General features: G+C 35.8%; 1 protein-coding gene across 1 annotated transcript; it reads left to right on the top strand.

Annotated features, from left to right (window-relative positions):
* The first annotated feature begins 509 nt into the window (after positions 1-509).
* On the top strand, positions 510-16,021 carry LOC131056782 (uncharacterized). The gene is made up of 3 exons (XM_057991046.2): positions 510-667; positions 6,033-6,224; positions 15,562-16,021. The coding sequence occupies exons 2-3, from the start codon at positions 6,045-6,047 to the stop codon at positions 15,637-15,639; spliced, it is 258 nt and encodes an 85-aa protein (XP_057847029.1). The 5' UTR covers positions 510-667; positions 6,033-6,044; the 3' UTR covers positions 15,640-16,021.
* The last annotated feature ends 8,050 nt before the right edge of the window (positions 16,022-24,071 follow it).

Raw genomic sequence — 24,071 nt, forward strand, 5'->3', positions numbered from 1 at the left:
GGGACCCCACCACACCTTGCCTCATCTACCTTTTTTCTGTCAAATTCTAGGGTATGAAGGAGGCAAGAATACCTCGATGGATGACTGAGTGGGCTCAAACAACTCAGCCACTAGGTACACCCAATCAGTGAGAGTTGAACCTTAGACCTACATGAGAGGAACTATTAGAGATTATTGAAGAGATCAACTTGTATGTCTCATTCAAGTTTTATGTAGGAAATGTGAACTATTTGTCACTTTTTTGTTTTAACATATCATATTAACTTTTGAAGATTTGTATCATTAGTTTTTAGATGCTTATAAGATTACAATTTTGTTAATATAAAGATTTGTATCTTTAATTTTTTGATACTTATAAGATTACAATTTTGTTTCTAAATTTTGAAAAACAAAGATTAAATCTAAAACACTAGTTTTGATATAGGTGTTAATTGAAAGGCTTTTCCAAGTAAAACCAATTCTCCTACCTAATCCATTTTTTAAAGTAGTCAATAAATTTATTTGAAATGTGTATTTTTTAGTAAAAGTTTTAACGCGCTCAATTGTATTTTTAACTAAAGTTTTAACGCCCTTCTGTGTTTTTTAAAGAGACAATTCATACCAGTCATTCACTTCTCAGGCGTGGTTTGCAAATTCCTATCAACAATCAGGAGGCTACTTTAACCAGGTATGCGCATCTGTGTCTTTCTCTTATAGATCATTTATCTTTCGTTTATTTTGTGTGTATATTGTGGATCTATACCTTATAAACATATGTTAAAGTTTGTCATCTGTAAAATGTCTAAGCCCTCTGCTGCAAGTAATTGCAAAATGTCCAGTTGGATTGATCATAGATTTCGATTTTTCCTTCAATCTTGTCATGCAGAAATTATCCACTTGGAAACATCAGCAAATTAGGAGCTTTTTGTCCGCTGATTATGCTAACTTGAATTAGGGTTTAATTTAATTATCTATTTCAGTGCATCACATTTTTGTAATCGTGAAGATTGAGTAGAATTCGAACATATATTTAGTGTAGGTTTAAATTTTATATGACTATGATTGAATTTCGATAAATAGTGATTGATGTTTTGCCGTTTACAATCACTAATGTTGAATGCAAGTCAAATTAAACGAGGGTTTATTTTTTTGTGTCGAAGTGCTGATACAGTGTTCTTTTCCAATTTTAGGGAGTAAGGGTTAATTAAGTTTAAGTTCTGATTAACTAGTTTAATTTTTGGCCATAATTAGGACTGATTTTTATAAGAGTTCAAACTTCAATGTTGTTTTATTTATATTATGACTATAAATTCTCGTTGTGGGATAGCTTCTGGCTTAGAGGCCACAACCAAGGGGTTTACTTCTTCGACTTGCATCTCAGTGGGATTTGAATTTGGGGTTCTTGTATCAAACTCCTGTAGCATTTGCTATTTGAGCTCATCCTATTGCATGCGATCTTTGTGTACTTGAGTTCTATGTGAGTGGAGATTAAATTCAAGAATATCTGATACAAAATTCTGATAAACTTTGGGATGATTTCTAGAAATCGAGGATACACTATCAAAAGAAGCCTCTAAAAGATCATCCTCATCACAGTCAGGATTAATCAACTGATGCCACAGTTCAGCTCCCAATCCCACCAAGTGGTTTGCCTTGAGGAAGCAGGTTGTTAAACCGTATGGTTTAGACATTTTGCAGTCGTGTGGCTTGTAGCAAAGCATGATCTACACCTAAAGGCAATGCCGTCAAAATCAAGATGTTGCTTCCAAATACTTTGACCAATTTTTAATCTTATTTTTTGACAGTTTCTTGGATACATCAAAACCCACAAGAATTTATGCAAAGGTAAAATGCCTCATCATCTTGTTCATATCTGGGAGAAAAATTAGCTTTCCTGAAGATTTGCCAATGGAGGAAAGACATTCAATATTCCAAAACTGTAGAGGAAGGTTCGGAAGCTTCATCTAGATTGGAGAAAAGGCGTTAAAGTGTAGAAACCATGATGTAAATCCCAAAAAAGCTTTGCCCCAAAGCCATGGGCCTTCTTTGAGCAAAGTATCCTTGCCAGAAGGGGATTTGCAGATAACTGGGAATCACCCTTTTGCACACAAACAATTAGTAAAACCCTCCTTCACTAATGGCTTTTGTTGGAGAGTCAGCCATTCATGAAGCTTTGCTAGAGCGGGCCAAAAGTTTTGAAATTAGCAAATAAGAGTGACTTGCTTGAACCACTCTTCTTGCTTAGCCATCTAATCTCCCAAAAATTACTGTTTGTATATGCTCTGAATTCATCTCTTTATCCAATATGGGCTCCAATTTTGATGACTGCAAAACTTCTTCGGGATCTGTGAAAACCCAACTGATTACAAACATCCATATTGGTGAAGTTGGGATCACTATCATCGCCGGTGCCCTTAGATTTGGGCTTAGACAAAGCAGATAAAGCTGACAACACTGTAACTTGATGGGCCCAGATGTAGGACCTGTCAATATTATTGCCATATCACCTGAGATATGTAGGGAAACATCTGAATGAAAAGACTGTGCCCTAGAATGAAAGGAGATGGCTGTGGATATGTTCGGAGAGAAACATGAACCCTTCACATTCGCAAGAATCCATCATTGTCAAAGAGCTTGTCTGTGTGTCTTCAGCCATTATCAGATCTGTCATGGGGTGAAATCTTTGCTGAAGTCACTGTGAGGATTGAGGAAATTTTAGCAGCCAAGAGGGGATTTTTGGGAGTATTGGAAGCTTTTTTAAGGAGTGGCATCTTCTAAGTCTTCGACTTGTTCAATTTTCTTTTTCATCTATGACTTTTTTGTTGACAAACTTGTGTTGGTGATTATTTTTTGATGCAAGCCCACACAAGTGACAAGAGAACTAAGTTGGAAATGATCACCGGTTTAAACTATTCTCCTGGGTTTATTGGAAGAAAACCCAGTTGGAGATGATCACACCATAAGGCTGTTTTTCTCCATTTATTCAAACCTTATGATCTTTTTACTTGTCTGGTTCAGTGTCTTACCACTTTGTCATTTATGGGCCTGCATGATTGTAAGGACCTCCATTTAGTTAAAATATTAAATTATTACACTTAATCTCACACATAATTAAGAACACATTAACACAACTTGCTCAAATATATATATTAAAATACAGACATAAAGTTATATTTTGATGTAATGTCTAAGTACATGAGCCAAGAGATAGGCAAACATTAGGATATTATTTAATTTATAAGGTTGATTACAATAATGCATAATGTACATAGCTAATGATAATCCTAATAGGAGCTTCCGACTTCAATCTCCCACGAGCACACCATGAGTGAGAACATTGCCAGAGCGCTTTTCCTCCCAACCACGAAGCATTTATGCTTCATTGGAGTTCCTCATGACATGAAAAACCGCCGACCCTACATGAGGTTGTCTAGCAACTCAAAGCTGGCAAAGTGATGGAATCTAGTGCGACATAGTGTATCTACATTCTAAGATGCTAATGTACTGACACTATGATATGGAAGAGAATGTAAAACATAGTATTTCAATTAGTAAGCATATGCTAAGAGATCAAATGCAATCACATGATTACACACAAGGCATCAATCACATTTGATTTCCGTTACACATATTTGCATTTGTTTCAGTTGTTCACAACATGAACATTGATTCCTTGATCACCCAAGAAGGCATGGATCAGGCATCCAAATCAATATAAGTCAAGCATTTAAAACAATATCAAATTTCTAACATGCCAATTTTAGATTCTTCTTTGAGTTTAATCATTGAACACAATGCCACAGTCATATTCCATTTTAACTATTCAAACACACATGCTCAATCTTCAAATGACAATAACTTAATGAAGACAAACTCAAATCGAGCCAAATAAACATTTTTATAATATAAATCTAGACATGCCAATTTTAGATTCTTCTTTGTGTTTAATCATCCAACACAATGCCACATTCATATTCCTTTTTAACCATTCACACACACATGCTCAATCTTCAAATGACAATAACTGAATGAAGACAAACTCAAATCGAGCCAAATAAACATTTTTATAATATAAATCTATCATTCCACATTAAACTATGACATCATAACACTCAAATTCCACTTTTTGAATAAAACTCACTTTTAGACAAAAACCAGTCCAAGAGTGTTAAATTTAGAACCAGATAGATAAAATAAACTCAGAAATCTGAAACAAGGATTTACACAAGAACACAGAACACAAAAACTTATCCTGGGAAAACCCTCCACCTGAGGGTGAAAAACCTAGCCACACCAAAATTGATCTTTATTATCAACACAGAACTGATACAAAGCTGATATGCTTAACAAAAATGATTGTTATCACTTTAACAATCAACAGCATATAACCTCAAAAAAACTTATATCATGCCTGCAGCATATAACTTCTTTTACAATGAATATCAATCGCACATCAACCATACACATAAAGATTATATGAAAAACGGAAGAATACAAGATAGCTGCTGAAGATAATTGCCTTCGAATCTCTTTACCACGACTAATCACCGAAGGAAATAAATTAACTTTCCTTTAAAGAATTCCTCTACGCATGAAATACAATACGATATCACTTTCTTCTCTTCAAGAATAAGCACCCGAAAAGAATCAAGAAGCGAGACGGAGGAATGCAGAGGAATATAACTTCAAATGCACGGTGACAGTTACACAACAAATGTAACTCCTCCCGCACCGACACTTATCATAAAGACGACGATACAAGCAAGGCTCACACTGACGGTGGTCTTGAAGATAGATCCACGAAAGAATTTCTTCTCGGAGAAAATATGAATGGCAACGAAGATGAACTGCTGGCAACGTAATGCACCCATAAGTGCATGAGCAAGAGGGATGGTAACAGATATTACCAAGAACCGAAACATATCCATCAACTAGGAAGCAAAGAAAATAAACAGCAACAATCAAGGAGCTCAGAAGGTCGAGCAAAATCACTAACTGAGGAAGAATGCAAACAGCAAGATGAACCTTACTGTCATTGCAGGAAATGATGTCTCCTGTAGTTACAACATTAACAAAGAGGCCATCCTTCATTGATGGACCTCAAAAAGCTTAAAAATCCAAAATGCTCAAAACATAAATCTGAGAAAACCCATTGGTTTCCATGCATCCAACGACACAAAAATGCATTCAAAATTCCCTTCCCATAATCCAATGAAATTTTAGCAGCATTTCCCCCATATAAACCGATGCTTTCAAATTTGAAACATGCAAATAATATACTCATTCAAATGAAAATCTTTAAAGAGGGAGGATGCTTAAAATCACACTATAATCCATTTGCAACAAGTTTTAAATCAAAAGCTGAAGTTTTGAAGAAGATATGAGAAGCCCTACCTCATTTTTTCTCTAAAATGAAAATACAAAGAACTTCCAACATACCAAACGAATTTGCACAATTCTTTGATAGCTTGAAGGCCTCCCAATTCCTATTCCGATGCAACAAACCCCATTCAAATCCATCCGCAAACCTATTCATTCTTCAAAATCCAAAAATCAAGCAAGAAGAGGGCTTGTCTCTCCAAAATTTGGCTAAGTTCTTCTATTGGTAAAAGAAAAAAAATGCTGCAAAACTAATGAAATGCTTTTTCCTCTCATGATTTGGAAAACTCCCCCATATTAATTAAGAAGCCTACCTTCATGCATTTCCATGAATTTAATGATTATTCCCTTGATGCATTTCATGATTATTCCCTTGATGCATTTTATGTATCTGTTTATAAAGAAAACAATTTACTTTAATATTTGTGAAGAAATTCATTCCCAATCAGTCTAATTCAACTTAAAAGAAATGTTTAAAATAGTGAGTGAAATTTAGGGTTATGACAATAATAGAATATGACTGCAGGTTGTGTGTGTTTATTAACTTTTCTTTGACTATTCAGTGTCTTATTCCTTTGTAAATTATGGGCATTGCATAATTGAATATGACTGCAGATCAATAGTAGATATGTTAACTATGGTTTAAGGCTAATGAATTATAGTTGACAAATCAGCTGTTGGCAAGAATGGGTGGAGGCCATGGTGCACTTCCTGAGGGCAAATACCCCGGGTACCCAACCAATGTGTGGACTATGACTGGAGGGTGGTTTTGTAGACCTAAGCACTGGAGGCGTAACACTGCAATTGCAATGGCTGGAATCTTCCTTGTCTGTATTCCCATTGCAATGAAGTCAGCAGAGCTGGAGGTTAGAAATTAAGTTATTAACCTTAAATTTATACTTTTATTTGTCTAATTTGAGAAAACTTTTCATTTTTTTGTTTATTTTTGTAAAATTTGGGTTTGGGAATATGAAGGGATGGGATTGATATCCATATTTATAAATGGGGATTTTAGCCCCCCACTTTGTTGGTGTATAATCAAACGAGATGCATCCCTGCCTATAGAAAGTTTATTTAATTAATAGTAATGTATATAATTGCAGGGAACTATTCATATTGTTTTTTGGAAGAAGTCATAATTTTTAAATGTTATAATCATCTTTATGAATTCAAGTCAACATAATTATCTGACAATGTGTTTGACAACTTGCATCTGTTTTTATCTGCTTGTTTTCTATATTCATTTTCAAAATTTGTCTAATTTTAGTTTATTTTTCAATAAAATTGTGCTCAAAGACGAAAAAATAAATATTTACATGTATCTATGTGAAAGCCTTGCAGTGCATTATGTGATCCCATCTTACTATCTTAGATATCTATGTGCATCTCTTTTGACACTTATCTATCAGTAACTCTGAAACAAGCTTTATGCCCAACTCACCATTGGTCCATGTGCAACTAAATACTTCAAGTTGGATAACCCTCTGGTAACCACATTCAATTTCCTCATCCAGCATAAACTGACAATTTTGGATGAAGGACATCTTGTATCTCTTTTAAATTTTTTCCATAGGGCAGATTTCCATAGCTTGTCTGGGGCCAGAGTCTCACCTAAATCATAGTTTTACTTTGAATCACTCATAGTTTGCTTCCTAGCTTGGTTACCTATATAATCATGCACAATTAGTTTACCTGTTTGATCAACTAAACACAGTCGCAGTTGTTATAACTTCTATATTTTGCTTGTGTTCCTTAGGACCTTTGCACTTTTCTGGGGTGATAAGGCTCCATACTTGCAAAGGTCCTAAGGAACACAAGCAAAATATAGAAGTTAGTCCATACTTGCAACTACAAACTTCCCAACATTCAAAACTGTATTGTTTGAGGAAGCCTTCTGCATTCTGGTTGTGTTTGTTTCTTTCTGTTTTAAATTTGTGTCAAATACACAATGCAAATACTTATTTAATGCACTGTTCATTGATCTTCACCATTTGCTGCTGGTAGTGATATCCAGACTTAGAAAGTTATCTTCTTTATTTTATCAAAGCAACAAAACCAAATATTTGTTTCTTCAAATTTTAAATTTCTTCCAAAAGAGGCCCACACAAGTGTTCTATCAAGAAACTGCCAAAGCAAGCTCATGTTTTATCTCAGCAAGTCTTACTGAAGTATGCTAACATTAATGTCAATGCTCTAAGTTGCCAATTATAAATGAAGTGAGATGTATACTATTAGTCGGCGAACGTTAAATGGCCAATATGTATATATCTGGGGTATGATCATAAGTCATAACTATCTGTCTTGGTAATATGCAAACAAAACCTCGAAGCAAAATGTGCTTGAAAATTGGTCATGAGTTAATCATTTCATTGCAATTTCTGTTAAAAGAATAGAAAAATCTTTTTATTGTATTGAGAGGGGTCAGCTGCAAAATATTTTGAATGTATAGACTATAGACACATATTCCCTACTGATTCAGTAGTTTATTGTGCTGAGTTTTCAGATGGTTGAAATTAGTTCTAATAATTTGGCCTGTGGTTACACCCTACCTATATTAGATAGTCTGCTTGTTTGTCTATGACCGTATTTAGAATATGAAGATGATAAATAGTTTACTAAGTTATAAAAAATGAGAGGAAATCCCTCATCTTAGCATTTTACTTCAAAATTTAGCAATGAAAAGAGGAAGCAGGTGATATGAGAGTTTTAGTAGCGTTTTCTTCAAATATGAAGATGATTGACTAAAGTTATTCTAAAACAATTGAAAAAATTCCTCATCTTGGCAGTTTACCTTTGATACTGGATTCATGGGTACTCAGAGCTGTACCTGGTCCAAACAGGTCTGGGTACAGATCTAGGCCCAGGTATGTGTTGGGCATGCCTAGGGCAATCTGGATATGCCTGAGATGCGCTCTGGGTGTGCTTGGTGCATACCCCAAAATATGGCTCAGTTCAATTAAGTTCAGAGCTTAGTTCAGTCACTACCAGTTTTGTGTGTCCAGATTAGGGTTCCAGTTCATTGATAGCCAGAAGGACAACCTATTGTATCCTTCTGTTGATCTCCTTCGGACCCACCTCTGTTAATGGAAGGAGCTGTTTGATCCAGCAAGGCATTCTAGCTAGTTTAATTGTTAGCAATTCAGGTCAACCGCTAGTAATAACCCTATTTAGACTGGTGGATTGGTAAAGCATTTATTTGAAATTAATGGTTGTGCAACAGCCTCCTGTGAAAATGGTAAAGAGACAGACCCTTTTGTTGTCCTGCCTTGCGCAGGCAGTACTGAATCATTTTATTCTTCTGCATTTTTTTATAATTTATATTTATAATTTTATCATATATTTATATAGTAACATTAATAACATTAAATATATTAAGTTTTAACTATATATAATATGTATAAATATATAAATTTATGATAAATTTTTTAATACTTGGATCTTCTCGCAATTTCTTCTGCCCTTCAGGAGACTTTAAAAGATGCAAAAAATAGAAGAGGCTTCTCTCTAATTTTGCAAAACCTTTCATATCTTATGGTTGAAGTAGATCTTTCTCTTTTGGCTGTCCTCTCATCACCGGTACTTGCCAGGTAGGGAAGTAGCATCAAACTCCATTCTCAGATGGACAAGCTTGGAGAGCATCCAAGGTGTTGCAGCTGGTTCATGCAGATGTTTGTGGACCAATGAATATTGCATCAGTCACTGGTGTGAGGTATTTTCTTCTGTTTGTTGATAATTTCAGTAGCAAAATATGGGTGTTTTACCTAAAAGCAAAATCAGATGTGTTTAATGAATTTCAGAAGTTTAAAGCATTAGTTGAAAAAGAGTCAAGACATCAAATCATAACTCTTAGGTCAAATAATGGGGTTGAATTCTGTTTCAATGAATTCACCAACTTTTGTGCTAAACACGGTATTAAGTGTCAGCTTACCATACCCCTCAACAGAATGGTGTTGTTGAGCGGAGGAACTGTAACATTACGAAAATGGCCCGTTGTATGCTACAGAACAAGAATGTTCTTGAGAAGTTTTGGGCTGAGGTAGTGTATACTGCAATATACCTTTTGAATTGGTCTTTCACATAGGTTGTCAAGGAGACGACTCCCAAGGAAGCTTGGTCTGGGAGGAAACAAAAAATCAGCCATCTCAACGTTTTTGGTTTGATTGCATATGCTTGGATTCCAGATGCAAAGAGGACCAAATTGGATTCCAAAAGTCAGAAGCTGATGCTTATAGGCTACAATGACAATCATAAGGCCTATTGGTTTGTTGAGGTGGACACTGATTGTCTCACATTGAGTAGAGATGTGGTTTTTGATGAAGAAGGTGGGCCCTTTTTGCTCTCTCCTCCCATCAAACGTCTTGAAGATTAGCCTCTATAGACAAAAGATTTGGGTATTAGGCTTCCATTAGCTTCACTTGAAAGGAGGGATTTTGATGATTCCGAACTTGAACTTGTGGAATCTCCTAGGCATGACCTTATACCACCAGATTTCCCTTAGGACATCCTGGATCAGTATCCAAATGATTTCATTCCAGGCAGCCCAAGTCATGATGATCCTCTTGATTTAGAAGAAGATGGATCTACTCTCCGGCCTAAGTGGTGGGAAAAGCTCATTGGTGATGTTTGGGATAATGAGCTTGTTGAGGGTCGATCATCTAGAGACAAGATCAAGAAGAACACAATGAACTTTGCTCTTATGGCCAACATTCAGAGTGTTTGTGAGCCCTAGAATTATTTAGAGGCCAAAGGTAAACCTGAATGGGAAAAGGCAGTGGAAGTTGAGCATTATAGTCTTTTGAAGAACAACACTTGGGTTTTGTCAGATCTTCCACCAGGGAAGAAACCCATTGGTTGCAAATGGTTCCATAAAGTGAAATACAAAGGTCATGGAGCTTTGGAAAAATACAAAGCTCGGTTGGTGGCTAAAGTATTCTTGTAGAGACAAGGCATTGACTATGAGGAGACCTTTGCTCCTACAATAAAGATGATCACCATCTAGCTAGTTCTAGCCATTACAGTACAATCTAGTTGGAAAGTCCATCAAATGGATGTGAAGAGTGCCTTCCTCAATGGAGATATGGAGGAAGAGGTATACATGATGTAGCTTGAAGGTGTCAAGGTTGCAGGCAAAGAGCTCCAAGTATGCAGATTGGTAAAGAATCTTTATGGCCTAAAGCAGACACCCAGGGCATGGTACATCAACATTGATCAATATTTGGTTGCACAGGGCTTTCAACGAAGTCATTTAGATTCCAGCTTGTATGTTAAGAGCATTGGCAATGACATCATTCTTCTTGTCATCTATGTTGATGACATCATCATTACTGGTAGTGGGGCACATTTGCTTGAGAAAATCAAATTGAATTTTTGTCAAGCGTTTGATATGACTGATTTGGGTATTCGCATTATTGTCTTGGTGTAGAGGTTTGGCAGACAGGTGGCAGCATTTTCATTTCTTAGTAGAAGTATACCAGGAGTTTGCTGGACAAGTTCAGGATGACAGATTGCAAACCTTAATATCCACCTATGGAGAAAGGGCTGAAACTATCAGCCAAATTAAATTCACTAGTGGCGAATAAATCTACATTTAGGCAACTAGTTGGCAGTCTCATCTATGTTATAGCCACTAGACCTGATCTAAGTTATGTTGTGAGCCACATATCTCATTTCATGATAGCCCCTGAAGAAGAACATTGGGTTGTAGGGAAGTGTGTATTGAGATATGTGAAAGGGACACTTGACTTTGGCATTCCGTAAGAAGAAGTAAAGATACTCGACTGTTTGGTTTTACAGACTCAGATTGGCTAGGTTCTATTGATGACAAGAAGTCTACTTTTGGGTATGTCTTTAGTCTTGGTACGGGTGCAGTCACATGGACCAATAAGAAGTAGTATGTGGTAGCTCTTTCCTTGATAGAAGTAGAGTATTGGGGAACTGTTAAAGTAGCATGTGAGGTAGTATGGCTACAGAGGATGCTCTTAGACATGAGAATGTTTCAAGTAGGACCTTCACCCTTCTTTTGTGACAATCAAGTGGTGCTAAAACTTGCCAAGAATCCAGTTTTCCATGAGCGCACAAAACATGTAGAGCTTCACCCTTGTTGAAGATGGAAATGTGATCTTGTAGATGTTCCACCCGAGGATCAGACTACAGATATTTTAACCAAGTCACTGAGCCTAGACAAGCTTGTAAAATTTAGGGGGCAACCTGGTGCAGTTGGTAGAATGACCATTAAGGGAGGGTATTAAAGTAATATTGTCGTAGTTAGTATTTAATGGTCATTTATGTATTTTTAGTTAGTTTAGTATCTTTCCATTTCTGCTTTAGTTCACGATTGTTTCTGGTTTAGAAACATCGGTTGTAATTGTTATTTAAGGAGCTTTGTCTCCTTTCTTTAATATTGAATACCATAACAATTTCATCAACAAATACCAGCTTTGCAGAAGAAAGACTCGTATAGATTCAAGACCTGAGATGTGTTCTTAAAATGACCGCACTGGTTTGATGCAAAAGCATTTGGGTCCACAAGCAATTATGCATCACCAAAATCTGTAACAGGTTTTGTTTGCAGTTTTCATCAATTTTTGTGTGTCTATTGCTTGGTAATGTCACGTCTACTTACTTTCTTGGGAGTGTTATGAGAAGAATGAAACTTTGATATATGTTCAAACCACTTATAGCTGTTCTACATGACACCCACATTTTGCTTCAGACTTCAATTTGCTACAGGTTTGTGTCACGTATTAATGGACTGATACAGAAAATGTGATAGGGACTAAAGTTCTCTCATAGGTAAACTGTGTGTAAGGTCTTGAGGTTGTGACATGAAATACAAGGTCTGCTATGGATATTAATGCTGAGTTATATATGGTATTGATAAAATAAATGATTATTATTGCTTTATGCATATAATTAATGTAAGTATATGTTTTAAAAGTTGGTAGTGGTCTACTAAACAAAAGGTGGTTTCTGCCTTTTTCTAATTGTGGTGGCAGCAAGATTGGTTTACTTCATGAGACATTATTTGCAGACTTGGACTTGGAGAGTTCTCGGCAAGCCCAAAATTTTTGACTTGGCAAAAACTCAAAACTTAGGAAGTACCAAAATTTCTAAAAAAACACTTTTTAAAAAAAATTCTATTACAAAATGTATCAAATGAGTCTAAAAAACTATGAGTAAATGTTTTCTATTAAATTTGATTCCTGAATACATATGGATTATAAAATCGCATCATCATGTGAAGTTGGATAGTAGATACAATAGCATTATCACGAATGCTGTGAAAGGGTTGACTATTATAAATTTGAATTGTTGTGAGAAAGTTTTATTAATTAAAAATTGCTGACTGCAATGGCCAAGTGAAGGGACAATTGTCATAATACTCATTGTTCATGATGTTATGAAGGCTTGACTGGCTATGAAGTAAACAGCGTAGGGCAGACAATGGCCAACTTTAACGAGGAAGAAAATAGCATGGAGTAGCATGTCGGAGCTGTGACAAATAAAATTTTGGGCCTGTTTGCAGTGCGATTTTTTGTCACCCACCTTGATGATAGGAGGGGTGTGGGGGGATGGATGCGACCCCTTGCAACAATGGTTTGGGGGTGTAGCTCCCAAGGCAAAAATTTATGTTAATAAAATAAAATTTAAAATTGGCATCTCCAAAGAGAAAATCTAGGCGGTTCATTAAAAAAATCCCCAATGAAAAACCAAAGTATATCAATGAATAATATTTTTGGCAAATTTTTGGTGATTCAACATGTTTTTTTTTACAAATTTAAATGCTTAGAAAAAAGGGAAAACAAATTGAAACTAACCTGTTGCAAAACTGACATTCAGAAAATTTCTTGTTCAAGTCGTGTAAAAAGTGTTCATGTTTGCTGTTGTGTGTCTAATGCAAGGCGAATACACAGTTTCATAGTTAAAAAAGTGTGAAAAATGCATTTTGATTTTTGTTTTACCCTGGTCTGCATTTTTACATGTTTTTTTCTTGCGTCAATGCGTTTTTCTTATGTCGCGATTTTGCCCCATGGACTCACCATGTTTTGGCAATTTTTTGCCAAAGAATCGTCCATCCAAACTTGTGAATTAATCTTGTAAAACTTTTTTAAAGCTGATCTTTGACATTCCTGTTGTGGCGACTAATTTTTGATTTGCATAGGATGTTTACTTGGTCATTGGTGATTCTTTTGAATCTATATTATTGGACTTGCTTGGCTATTGGCCAGATCAGGGTCTAGTTTCGGTTAGATTCACGGTTTGGTGTGATTACTGTTAATGTTTTAGCAACACAGAAATCTGAAACAAGATACACAAAATTTATTCTGGGAAAATCCTCCACCTGAGGGTGAAAAACCCAGCCCACTCAAAAATGAACTTTATTATATCTCTGAAAATGAATACAACTAATGGTAGTTTCAGATTACCATCAATCACAATAAGACAAGTTTGATTCTCCACAAATCAATCTTGACAATGAAGTCAAAATGATACATCTCAAAAGACTCATCTCACAAGTCTGAAAACTATGAACACAGAAAACATATAATATAATTGATCTGCCAGACTTCACATGCACAATATTCTCAACTTGCTACAGACAAACGAGAGAAGCCAGCAATATATATCTATCCATCTGCCAAAGAAGAAGAGCAATGAATATAAAGAATCGGAGTTGCAAGCAAAGAGACTCCATGGTGGAGAGGTAGAGTGACCGACAGGAAAGTGAAGAGACTCCATGGTGGAGAGGAGGAGTTAGATATTATCTTAGATCTCTATCGCAGCTATAAATTTTCAACAATTACCCTATGGATTCCAATAGAGTGTGGGGTGAAATTGGGTGAACCAAGGGAGATCGGGATGGGGGAGGTCTTGGCACAAGGAAAAAGACGAATCCCCTTGGGGGGATGAGCAGCAGATTTGGCCACGTGAGCAAAGCTTTGCCCACCAGCAAAAGGAGGAGGCCTAGGAGGGACCTTAGCACCCACAGGATCACCATTGGCAGTAGAGGCAACAGCACTAGGAGCAAGGGTTAGATCAATGCTACGAGCAACTAAAGGCTTCAAGGAATCACTCACCCAGCAATGGAGGTCCGGGAGAGAAGGCCAAAACCCAGTAAATTTGCAAACCAACACACAACATTGGTAGAAATCAACGTTTTCCACAAGCTTGTAGCCACAGACCACCACAGGGGAGGTCTTGGTACAAGGAAAAAGACGAATCCCCTTGCGGGGATGAGCAGCAGATCTGGCCACGTGAGAAAAGCTTCGCCCACCAGCAAAAGGAGGAGGCCTAGGAGGGACCTTAGCACCCACAGGATCACCATTGGCAGTAGAGGCAACAGCACTAGGAGCTGCTACAGCACCTGCATCTACTGCAGGTTCTGTTAAGAGGGGAGTCATACAAAATATATGTGCTGTGGCAATGCCTTTTTATTTTAGTTTAGAAATACAACTTTTTCTGAAGGTTGTTTGACAAGGTAGTGTCATTCAGAACACACTTTTTGCGCCGATCCACCAAAGGTTCTGTTAAGAGGGGAGTCATACAAAATATATGTGCTGTGGTAATGCCTTAAATACAAGTTTTTCCGAAGGTTGTTTATCAAGGTTGGTGTCATACAGAACACACTTTTTGCGCCGATCCACCAAAACTTGAAACAATTTCTTGTGTGTTACATGTATCATGCAGTTGACTTCTGATTTTTAGACTTTTTGTTGGGGCTCTTGCGCTTCAGGTAAAAATTGAACTGTCAAAACAGTTTCATAGTTGTGGTCATGGGTATTCCACCTTATGTGGGTTTCCATGGATTTTTCTTTTTCCAATGCTTTATATATGCAGTGTTAATAACTTCATAAAGTGAAGCTTCTGCTTGTCTCTGTAGAGACGATATGTTTCATCCCAACAGATATATAAAACATGCATTCAGATCAGTCTAGATTGAAGCATTTCATGGTTGAAACTTTAAGGTTTTGCTTGAATTGTCTGAATTTTGAAAATTACTACATTCCAGCATCCAACATGTGAGAATCAAAATAATATCTATAAAAAATTATGTAATGTCTAACCACTTTCTTATAGCTTGTGAGGTGGTCAATGTCCATATTCACATTTAGATTTGTCATTTCACGTTTTATGTGATTCTATTGATTTTCTAATATTTCAGATTTCTCCCTTCATTTTGTGTGATTTTTCTTATCTTTGCAGCAACGTCCACACTATCCAGTTCGTCCAATTCCATCTCAGCTGTGGTGCAAAAACTTTCCAGAACCAGATTCAAAATAGATATATGTTAAGTTGCAGCACTTATAAATGGAACATGCTTTTCATAGATTTGGAGCATGAGTCGGGTATTTTTCAAAACAATGATTTTCTTCAATCTATAAGAATTTCCCACGTTTGCTAATAAGCTACTTTGCTTGTTTTCTATGTTTAAGCAGCTGACTTGTAATTATTAATTTTTTCACTTGGACTGGCCGAAAAGACTGCAATGTGAGAGCCTGTTGAATAATTATTGAAATGTCATAATTTCCTTTAGACATGTAGTAAGTATTCAAGGATGGAAGATCTTATTTGAAAACATATATATTAGTCCACAAACTGTTAACTGAGGGAAGATACGTAAATTCCAACATCTTGGGGGATATTCTCATTTTTTCCTTGTTAATATGTCTTGAAATATTGCCAATTACATAAAGGCTAGGTTTTCAAATTGAATACCAATAAACTTGAAATGTACTCCCTTATGTCTGTAGTAATTATACTTAAAGCGCGCTTCTTGATGAAATTCTCTTGTTTAATTTTAGTGACCTCAAAGGGACTTCCCTTGCTTGTAGAGACCCATTAAAACCACATTCATTCTTTCTGGTCCTTTTGTGAAATTGGTGAACCCTTTCTGACAGGAAGGTATTTAATCTTATGTTACATCAAGTTTTCTGGACGGGAAAACGGGTTTCCGGGATGGATTTGTTTTTTCTATTTTAGGGGACGGGGGGCGGGGGGGGGGGAACTACATAAAAAAAATGGAAAATTTAAAATATATAGGGAAATGTCAAATTTCAAATATATTCATATGATAACAATGTAACATTGATAAATCTAAATTGAAATTCTAAAATTTAAATCATTCATCAATGCATCATATACGTTATACATAGAAATTGAGTTGAAATGAGAGTTCAAACTTGAAATTCATAGTCATACACATTCAAAAATATAATTCATTGAATTTGGAATCATTGTCAATATCATGCATAAAATTATATCAATATTAAAAAGCCCAAAGGCTGCAAGTTTCATTTCATATAATTCTCTCTTTTTTCTCTCCTTCAACCGTTGCTTCTTTCTCCGTTTTTGTTCTCCTCAACCAAATGACAACACAATGATAAAATTAGTGGGTTTTGTCCATTTAGGGTGAACTGCATGTGTGGGGGCCACTTAGCAAAGAAGGAATAATGTTTTTTTTTAATGTTTTGATTGTTAGTTTTTTCTTTAAAAAGTGACACGTCTGGGGGGATGCCTAGCTGTCCCTTTCAGATGAACCCAACGTTTCTGGGTTCCGAAATGTTTCTTGTAAAACTCAGAATTTGGGGATGGCATGGGGACGTGTCTCACCGTCCCCCATGCCCGAAACGTCCCCTTTGTCTCATATCTCATGGTATTTGTTTTGTTGTACAAGAGTTCAGACCTTTTAATTCCATTTTTATCAATATAAAAAATATAATTACGGAATTAACAAAATAAAAGAGGTATATTAATATATGTTTTAATGACAATTTTTAAGAGCAAAGTAAAAAAAAAGAAAAGAAAAAATTAATATCATAAATGATCAATGTTTGGTAAAAATATCAATAGTCAATGTAAATGGTGTTTCTAATTGGTATTTATAGGTAATGTTGATTTTAACACTTTCAGATTAATGTAAACTCAAAAAATCAGAATTTGATTGCTAACTAAATTAATTAGATGAAAGATTTATAGTTTTCCAGATTTAAGCATAACCAAGAAATGAACAAGATAAGAACAAGACACGGTTACCCTGGGAAAACCTCCTAGGAGGAAAAACCCAGCCAGAAAAGATCCTCAGATCGGATTATGGATAATATTCATATGAAGATTACAACACTTATCTCAAGTACTTGAAGGTGATTGCACTTAGGGCTGATAATGTCTTTCACAAGACTGCACTTTCACAAGCAACAAGTTGTCAAATCTGCTCCCTTTAACACTTCCAACAGCAGTCAGATCCAAAACCTAGGTCTCTATTATATTGCACATGAAACTTGCACTTTGCTGGTCTGCAGCCTTTAGCACTTCAGTTCACTCTCCTTATGGATAATTTCGCACTTTAATGGCAGATGTAATTCGCTGGTATAGCAGACATATTTTGCTGTAATATTTCTCCTTCAATTCGCATAAGGCAGATATGAGTATTTTGCATGAACATGAAAATGAGTAAATAATGATGTGAAGTTTATGTTTATTTATATGTGGAGCAATACTCCTAATCATGTTGGCTTGCCTTATAAATTAAAGACCTTTTAATTTATTTAATCCGAAATGCATTGGGATAGGGTTGGCCCTATCATGTTGGCGTGTTAGCTGTAGCGTGGAGTCTTTAAGAAATGCCGTGAGGTATAGGGCCCAGCCCTACACGTTGGAGAAGGGGCTGGCCCCCTTGGGCGGATTTCAATGCTGCCCAAGGCAATTGGAATCCGCCAACCCTAATTACAATCAACAGGTAAAACTATCTAATTTGTATATAATGTATAAAAAAAGTTGCAATGATGTCTATGACATCAACCTTATAAATTTTTTGGGGGAGAAATAAGGGTGCAAATATTGTTTTGAATTTAGTTTGCCCATCTTTTAAAGAAATGATGCCTTCAACTTTTCTAAAAATTCACTTTAAATCTTCTAAATATAATGCGTCTAGAATCTTAGTTTCTAAGAGGTGATAATTTTCAATTTGTGAAACTAAAATCCAAACTCAATTTGAACTTAAAATTTTGTTGAATGTTTTTAGATGTGTCGTCAAACCAAAACAATGGAGATTAACTAAGAAAATTTGATAAGGTCAATTAAAAGGCCAAATTGATTATCATTTTTGGTGTTTTACATGAGGTTCAATGTTACATCAGAATGATGAAAACTAAAGAGGCTTAGGATTGCCTCAAAATTATCTACATATATTAAAAGTCAAAATTAGACCTTTTATTTACAATCAATTGCATTTAGTTGAAAACACAAAATGGTGAAAAGTTAGGAGATTTCTTTACAAAAGCAGTGGATTTAATGTCCCCTCTAAATTTTCCTTATTTTTCTACAATTAATTACAAATATAATATCAATTTTAATAGTTCATTTTAATTTAGATATAATATTTAGAATATATTTAAACAAAGATGGAGCTTATCTTTTGTATTTGTTTTTGATTAAGAAAGTAGCAAGAACAAGGGTGCTGACCCTTAATACAATAGCCTGAACGGTAGTAAGAGAGACAACAAAACAGGGAAGGAATCCTCGAAAAACATAGCTAGACAGGCCAAAAGAAAAAAATCTGTCAAACCAACAACAAATTAGAACCCCACTCAAGGAAGGGAGAGAGACAACCAAACCTTGACGAGGAGGGGTTTGAGGGGAGAAGACTTCCCCTTCCGCCCGTGACAAACCACAGTCTAGGCAATACTATCATTGGGACCATCAAAAGAGAGATCAAACGGGGAGGTCCCCACTGGAGCATAATCAGAGGTACTAGTAGAGTGTTGTTGTAGGATAGAAGTAGGCTGCTGCAAAGGAACAACAATAGGAGCATATTCAGTAGGAGTAGACCAGAGCTGCAAAATAGGAGCAACAAGAGTTGAATCCTCAAGAATGACAACAACATCAACAACAACATCGATGGTAGTAAGAGGCACAACATAATCTCGGGAGGGGGTCTCATCCTTTTGAGAGGAGTCAACTGAGTCAAAAGCATAGACAGTCAAGTGATCAATTGTATCATCCTTCCACCAAGTTTCAACACCTTTGTGACGCGGAAGAGAGCAATCTGAAGCTAAATGACCCGTAGAGCAGCATTTCCGGCAGCGAAAGGGGAGGCCCTCAAAATCCAATGGTTGAGTCCAAGGCCTATCCCCAACCATAAGAACCACATCCCCAAGGAAAGGTGAGATGTCAATATCAATTGTATTTGTTGTTAATTATCTCAAATCTGCATTTATGTATTTTCACAAAAATTTATTTAAATTCTTGCCAAATTTGTTTGAATCAGAGATTTGTGCACTAACTTGGCAATGAAAATTAGGAGGTTTTTGTCCTCTAATTTCAGACATTGAGGGGTTTTGTCCTTGGTGTTGAACCACAGTTCATGCTCCACAAGGAACAATAATTACGTTTATAAAATGTATTCATTGACTCTTCGTTATCTGTTTTGATTTCTTTTATACACTTCCCCCAATTGCACAACTCTTCATAATGTCCCTCAACTTTTGATAAAATTGGTTTAATTAAATTTTAGTTATGATTGAATCACTCCTTGATGAAATTTTCGGTACATTCCGTTTTAAATTTAGATGCAACATAAGTTCCTCTCTCCCATGTAGCATCCTCTTTAGGAAGATTTTTTCCATCAAAGTAGATTTTTCCATAGTTTGATAATTTTGAGTAAACTCTCCTAAGTAGTGTAGATATTGCACTCCCAAGACCACGTTGGTTTCTCGTATGCCCACCACCATTTCTCTCTCATTGCTAAATTTCCTCTACTAGATTTCTTTTGTCCATTGCTCCAGCTAATGATTTTGAGATTGAGCAAATGAATGTTAAAAGGGAAGGAACACTTGATTTACAGGTTCAAACAATATCTTTATGGTTTAAAACAGTCTCCCTGATTGTGGTATCAAAAATTCAATTCATTTGACATGTAATTGGTTTTTTGGTAGAAGTGAAGAAGACCACAGTGTATATATTAAATGCATTGATGATTATATTCTAATTGTTGTCTTGTATGTAGATGATATGATACTTATCAATAGTTATAAGACCATGGTTAGTGAACTAAAAATTCAAATTTCAGAGGCATTTGATATGAAGGATTTGGGAGTTGCTAGGTACATACTAGGTATGGAAATCAAAAGGGATTAGGTTACTAGAAAGCTTTGGTTGTCACAAAGTAAGTATGTTGGCACTATTTCGAACAGATTTAGTATGCAGGATTGTAAACCAGTAAGAATTCCTTTATAGGTTAACGCTAAGCTTTTGTTAGATGTGTCCTAAGAATGATGATGATTTAGAGGATATGTCCAATGTGCCTTATGCTAGTATTGTAATAAATTTAATGTATGCAATGGTTTGCACTAGACTAGATATTGCCCAAGTAGTGAGAGTTTTAAGCAAGTTTATGTCTAACCATGGTAGACAACATTGTAATAACGTTAAAAGGGTGTTTAAATATTTGCAAGGAACTTTTAATTATTGTTTAGAATATTTTGGGACTAATAGTGTGGATACGAAATTGGACATATAAGGATTTGTTGATGTAGATTGGGTAGGTGACTTGGATAGGCAAAGGTCCACTAGTGGGTATGTGTTTACTTTGTTTGTAGTGAGCTGGATGAATAAAAGGCATGATACCGTTGCTTTATCCACCAATGAAGCAAAGTATATGGCTGCTATCCATGTCTCTAAGGAGGCGGTTTGGATAAAAAGGTTGTGTATAGATATTGGTTTTGATTGCAAGGTTATTCAATTTATTGTGTCCAAGGGGTTGTGTTCTATTGGTTAAAGCATTGAGTTCTCATTGTGGAGATCAAAGTTCAAATCCCAAAGGGAATCAAAGTTCAAATCCCAAAGGGACATCTAATATGGAATTCTAATTTGTGACTCTTGGTCTTCCACAGGTTGATTTGATCGTTGATGCTCATATTTGTAAACGATCTGGAATATAAAAAAATAAAATTAATTGTGATATTTAGAATGCAATTTATTTAGCTTAGAATCCTATGTATCATTCACAAACTAAGCATGTGGATGTAGAGTACCATTTTGTTTGCGGGTTGACTACAAATGAATTAATTGTGTTGAAAGAGATTGATACTAAGGAGAATGTTGCAGATGCACTTACCAAACTTGTGAGCACATAAAAGTTTACTTCGTGTAGGAAGGCCATGGGCCTTGTTACTTGTACTTAGTTGATTCATGATTATGTATTCCAATTGGTGTATTTACATAGTATGATGTCAAGTGGGAGAATGTTGGGTTTTAAGTGCCATCAACCTTGTATATCCATGCTATTAATTGTTCCTAATATTGTTGTTATTTACCCATAAGGGATGGAGGGTTTCATCGACAGTGGTAATCAATATTTGTCTGGTACAATAAATATGTTTTTACTAGCTTTGGTAATTGTCTATTACTGGCTGGGAGTTACTAAGTTACTTTTCATTGGACAAGCATCACAATAATAGTAAAATGTTGGAATTGCTCACTTTAGGTGCCTACCTTGAGAATTGGCTAATTTTGGGCTTTATGACACCCGTCATAGGTTGTAAGAGCTTCTATGACAATTATGATGTCATAAGATACTATGACAATTGTGACAACATTTATGACACTAGATATGATAAATCCCTTCCCTAGGTGCTCATGCAGGAGAGATGCCTTATGACAACTGTAAGAGCATCTATAAGTTGCTATTTTGGGTTGAGTTGAGAATTCCAAGGAAGTTGATGTGGGATTTCTCAAGTGGGTTTGCAACCAGTTGTTTTGTGATACCATGGTGGTTTACCACTTCTAGGAGTTTCTATATATTGGGGGTTTGTGCTAGTGGTGATATAGAGTTTGTCTAAGTTTTGCTTTGCAGGAGTTATGTTAACAAATTGAAGACTTGAGAGGAGTTTTAGAGTATTGTATTGTAATCTCTTATTGCTGATAATAAAAGTCATTCATCTTTTCTTGGTGGAGTTTTTTCTCAAAAAGGTGTCTTCGTGTAATCATGGTGTTATGTGTTCAGTTATTCTATGTTGTTCGCTTCTCTTTGTTATATCTATTTTTATTTCCATTTGGTAAACATTGTTAGATCCGATTTATAGTAGATTTGAAGCTTCATATATTATTGTCCACTTATTATTATTTAACAACTTGAATATTTCTTTGGAATGCCTTCACCAATGACTAAAAAGATGCCACTCCTACTCGAAAGCACCCCCGTTGGGAAAGAGCACCGAAAATTGTTGGTTGACCATTGGGTGGTGTGGGATGTCAAACTACAAGTTTTAGTGCCATTGGGAGTTGGATTATCATCGGGCAACAAGAAATAGGTTGTCGTAAGAGGATGAGGCCACCGATGGTAGGCAAAAAGGTATCAGCCTGATTTGGACAATATCGTTTACTAGCTTATAAATGTCGTTGAGAAAATTAAACCTTGTCCCACATACAGTCCCTGCAAGCTGACAATTAAACAACGATAATATAGGGTACATTTCATACCCGCATACAATTATTTTGCCTCTTGTTGGTGTTTCCAACTGATTGCTTAGGGACTTCCTATGAATTAGCTAGATTCAATCAACAGATCCTCAGATGAGTGGCCAACAAACGAGATTTTAACCGAAGGTTGAAAAATCTCCTGCACTTTAGGCTCTGGGGTTTCCCTTTACAATACTTTATTATTTCTTGCAAATTCTACCAAGTACTGCAATATAACAAATTATTCTCAATGGAATTTAACCAAAGAAAATGTCATCAACCATAAATTGACTCTATTTTGGTTATTTAACATTTGGATTGCAACTGAGAACAAATTCTTACCCTAAGCCTAACTTCTACAAACATAAATTAAAAGAGATTTTGAATATTGAAATGTTGCTGAACTAGATCTGAGGAGTGTCATAAATCAGTGCCTAATCCTAGGGCAGAGAGTCAAATCTTAGATCCCGAATGCAAATTTAAACAACTCACTTCAAATTAGTGATCCTTTGACATCAATGTCTAACATTAATGTAGTCCCTCTTGTTGTTGCATAATCATACTTTTAGATCCTCATCACATACTCAAACCTACTGCAATTTGTATAAAGCTTTTTGATTCTTTCCTTGAAAGAATGCAACACACACATTACACAATCATAGGGAAATCATGATGACAAATCAGTTTACTTTTGATATTACTGATTCATATAAATATGAGTATACAATTTGGAAACAATGTCTGCAACATTTTCTACAATCTGCACAAACTAATCAAGACAGTGCTGAAAACATTATACATTCATTCACTACAGACTGAATTCCAAGCCTCAACTAAGCATTTGTTTATTCTATTTCTCAGAAATCAGAGGTCCAGAACCCCTACAAATGAGAAGAAAGAGGAAGAGAAGTTTCTAGATTAAATCTGTGGATGACATCTGGTAGCATCTTTTCTAGTTGATTCTAGAATCTTTAATTTTCCCTCTCTTTTATTTGCAGCCAAACACTCTCCCTTTTCCCTCCCTAATCTTCAATCTACACATTCTTTCCCAGTTGCAACAACATATTTGTCTTTACTTGCATTTGCCTTACCTTTTGGTATTTCCTGTGAAACATGTCTTTCATTTGATAAAATATATTTAGAAAATACTTTGTCACCACTTAATAGAATCATCATTTCCCCCTTTGTGAAAATAATTTTCACATGTACTAAAAATATCTCATTGTTGCATTTTGCCTCTGAGTGAAAAGTAACTA

This window comes from Cryptomeria japonica, chromosome 1 (assembly GCF_030272615.1).
Source record: "Cryptomeria japonica chromosome 1, Sugi_1.0, whole genome shotgun sequence".
Taxonomy (NCBI): domain Eukaryota; kingdom Viridiplantae; phylum Streptophyta; class Pinopsida; order Cupressales; family Cupressaceae; genus Cryptomeria; species Cryptomeria japonica.

Coding starts and splice junctions, on each gene's coding strand:
- LOC131056782 (XM_057991046.2), top strand. CDS start 6,045: ATGGGTGGAGGCCATGGTGCACTTCCTGAGGGCAAATACCCCGGGTAC. Junction 6,225..15,561: donor TGAAGTCAGCAGAGCTGGAG/GTTAGAAATTAA, acceptor TTATCTTTGCAG/CAACGTCCACACTATCCAGT.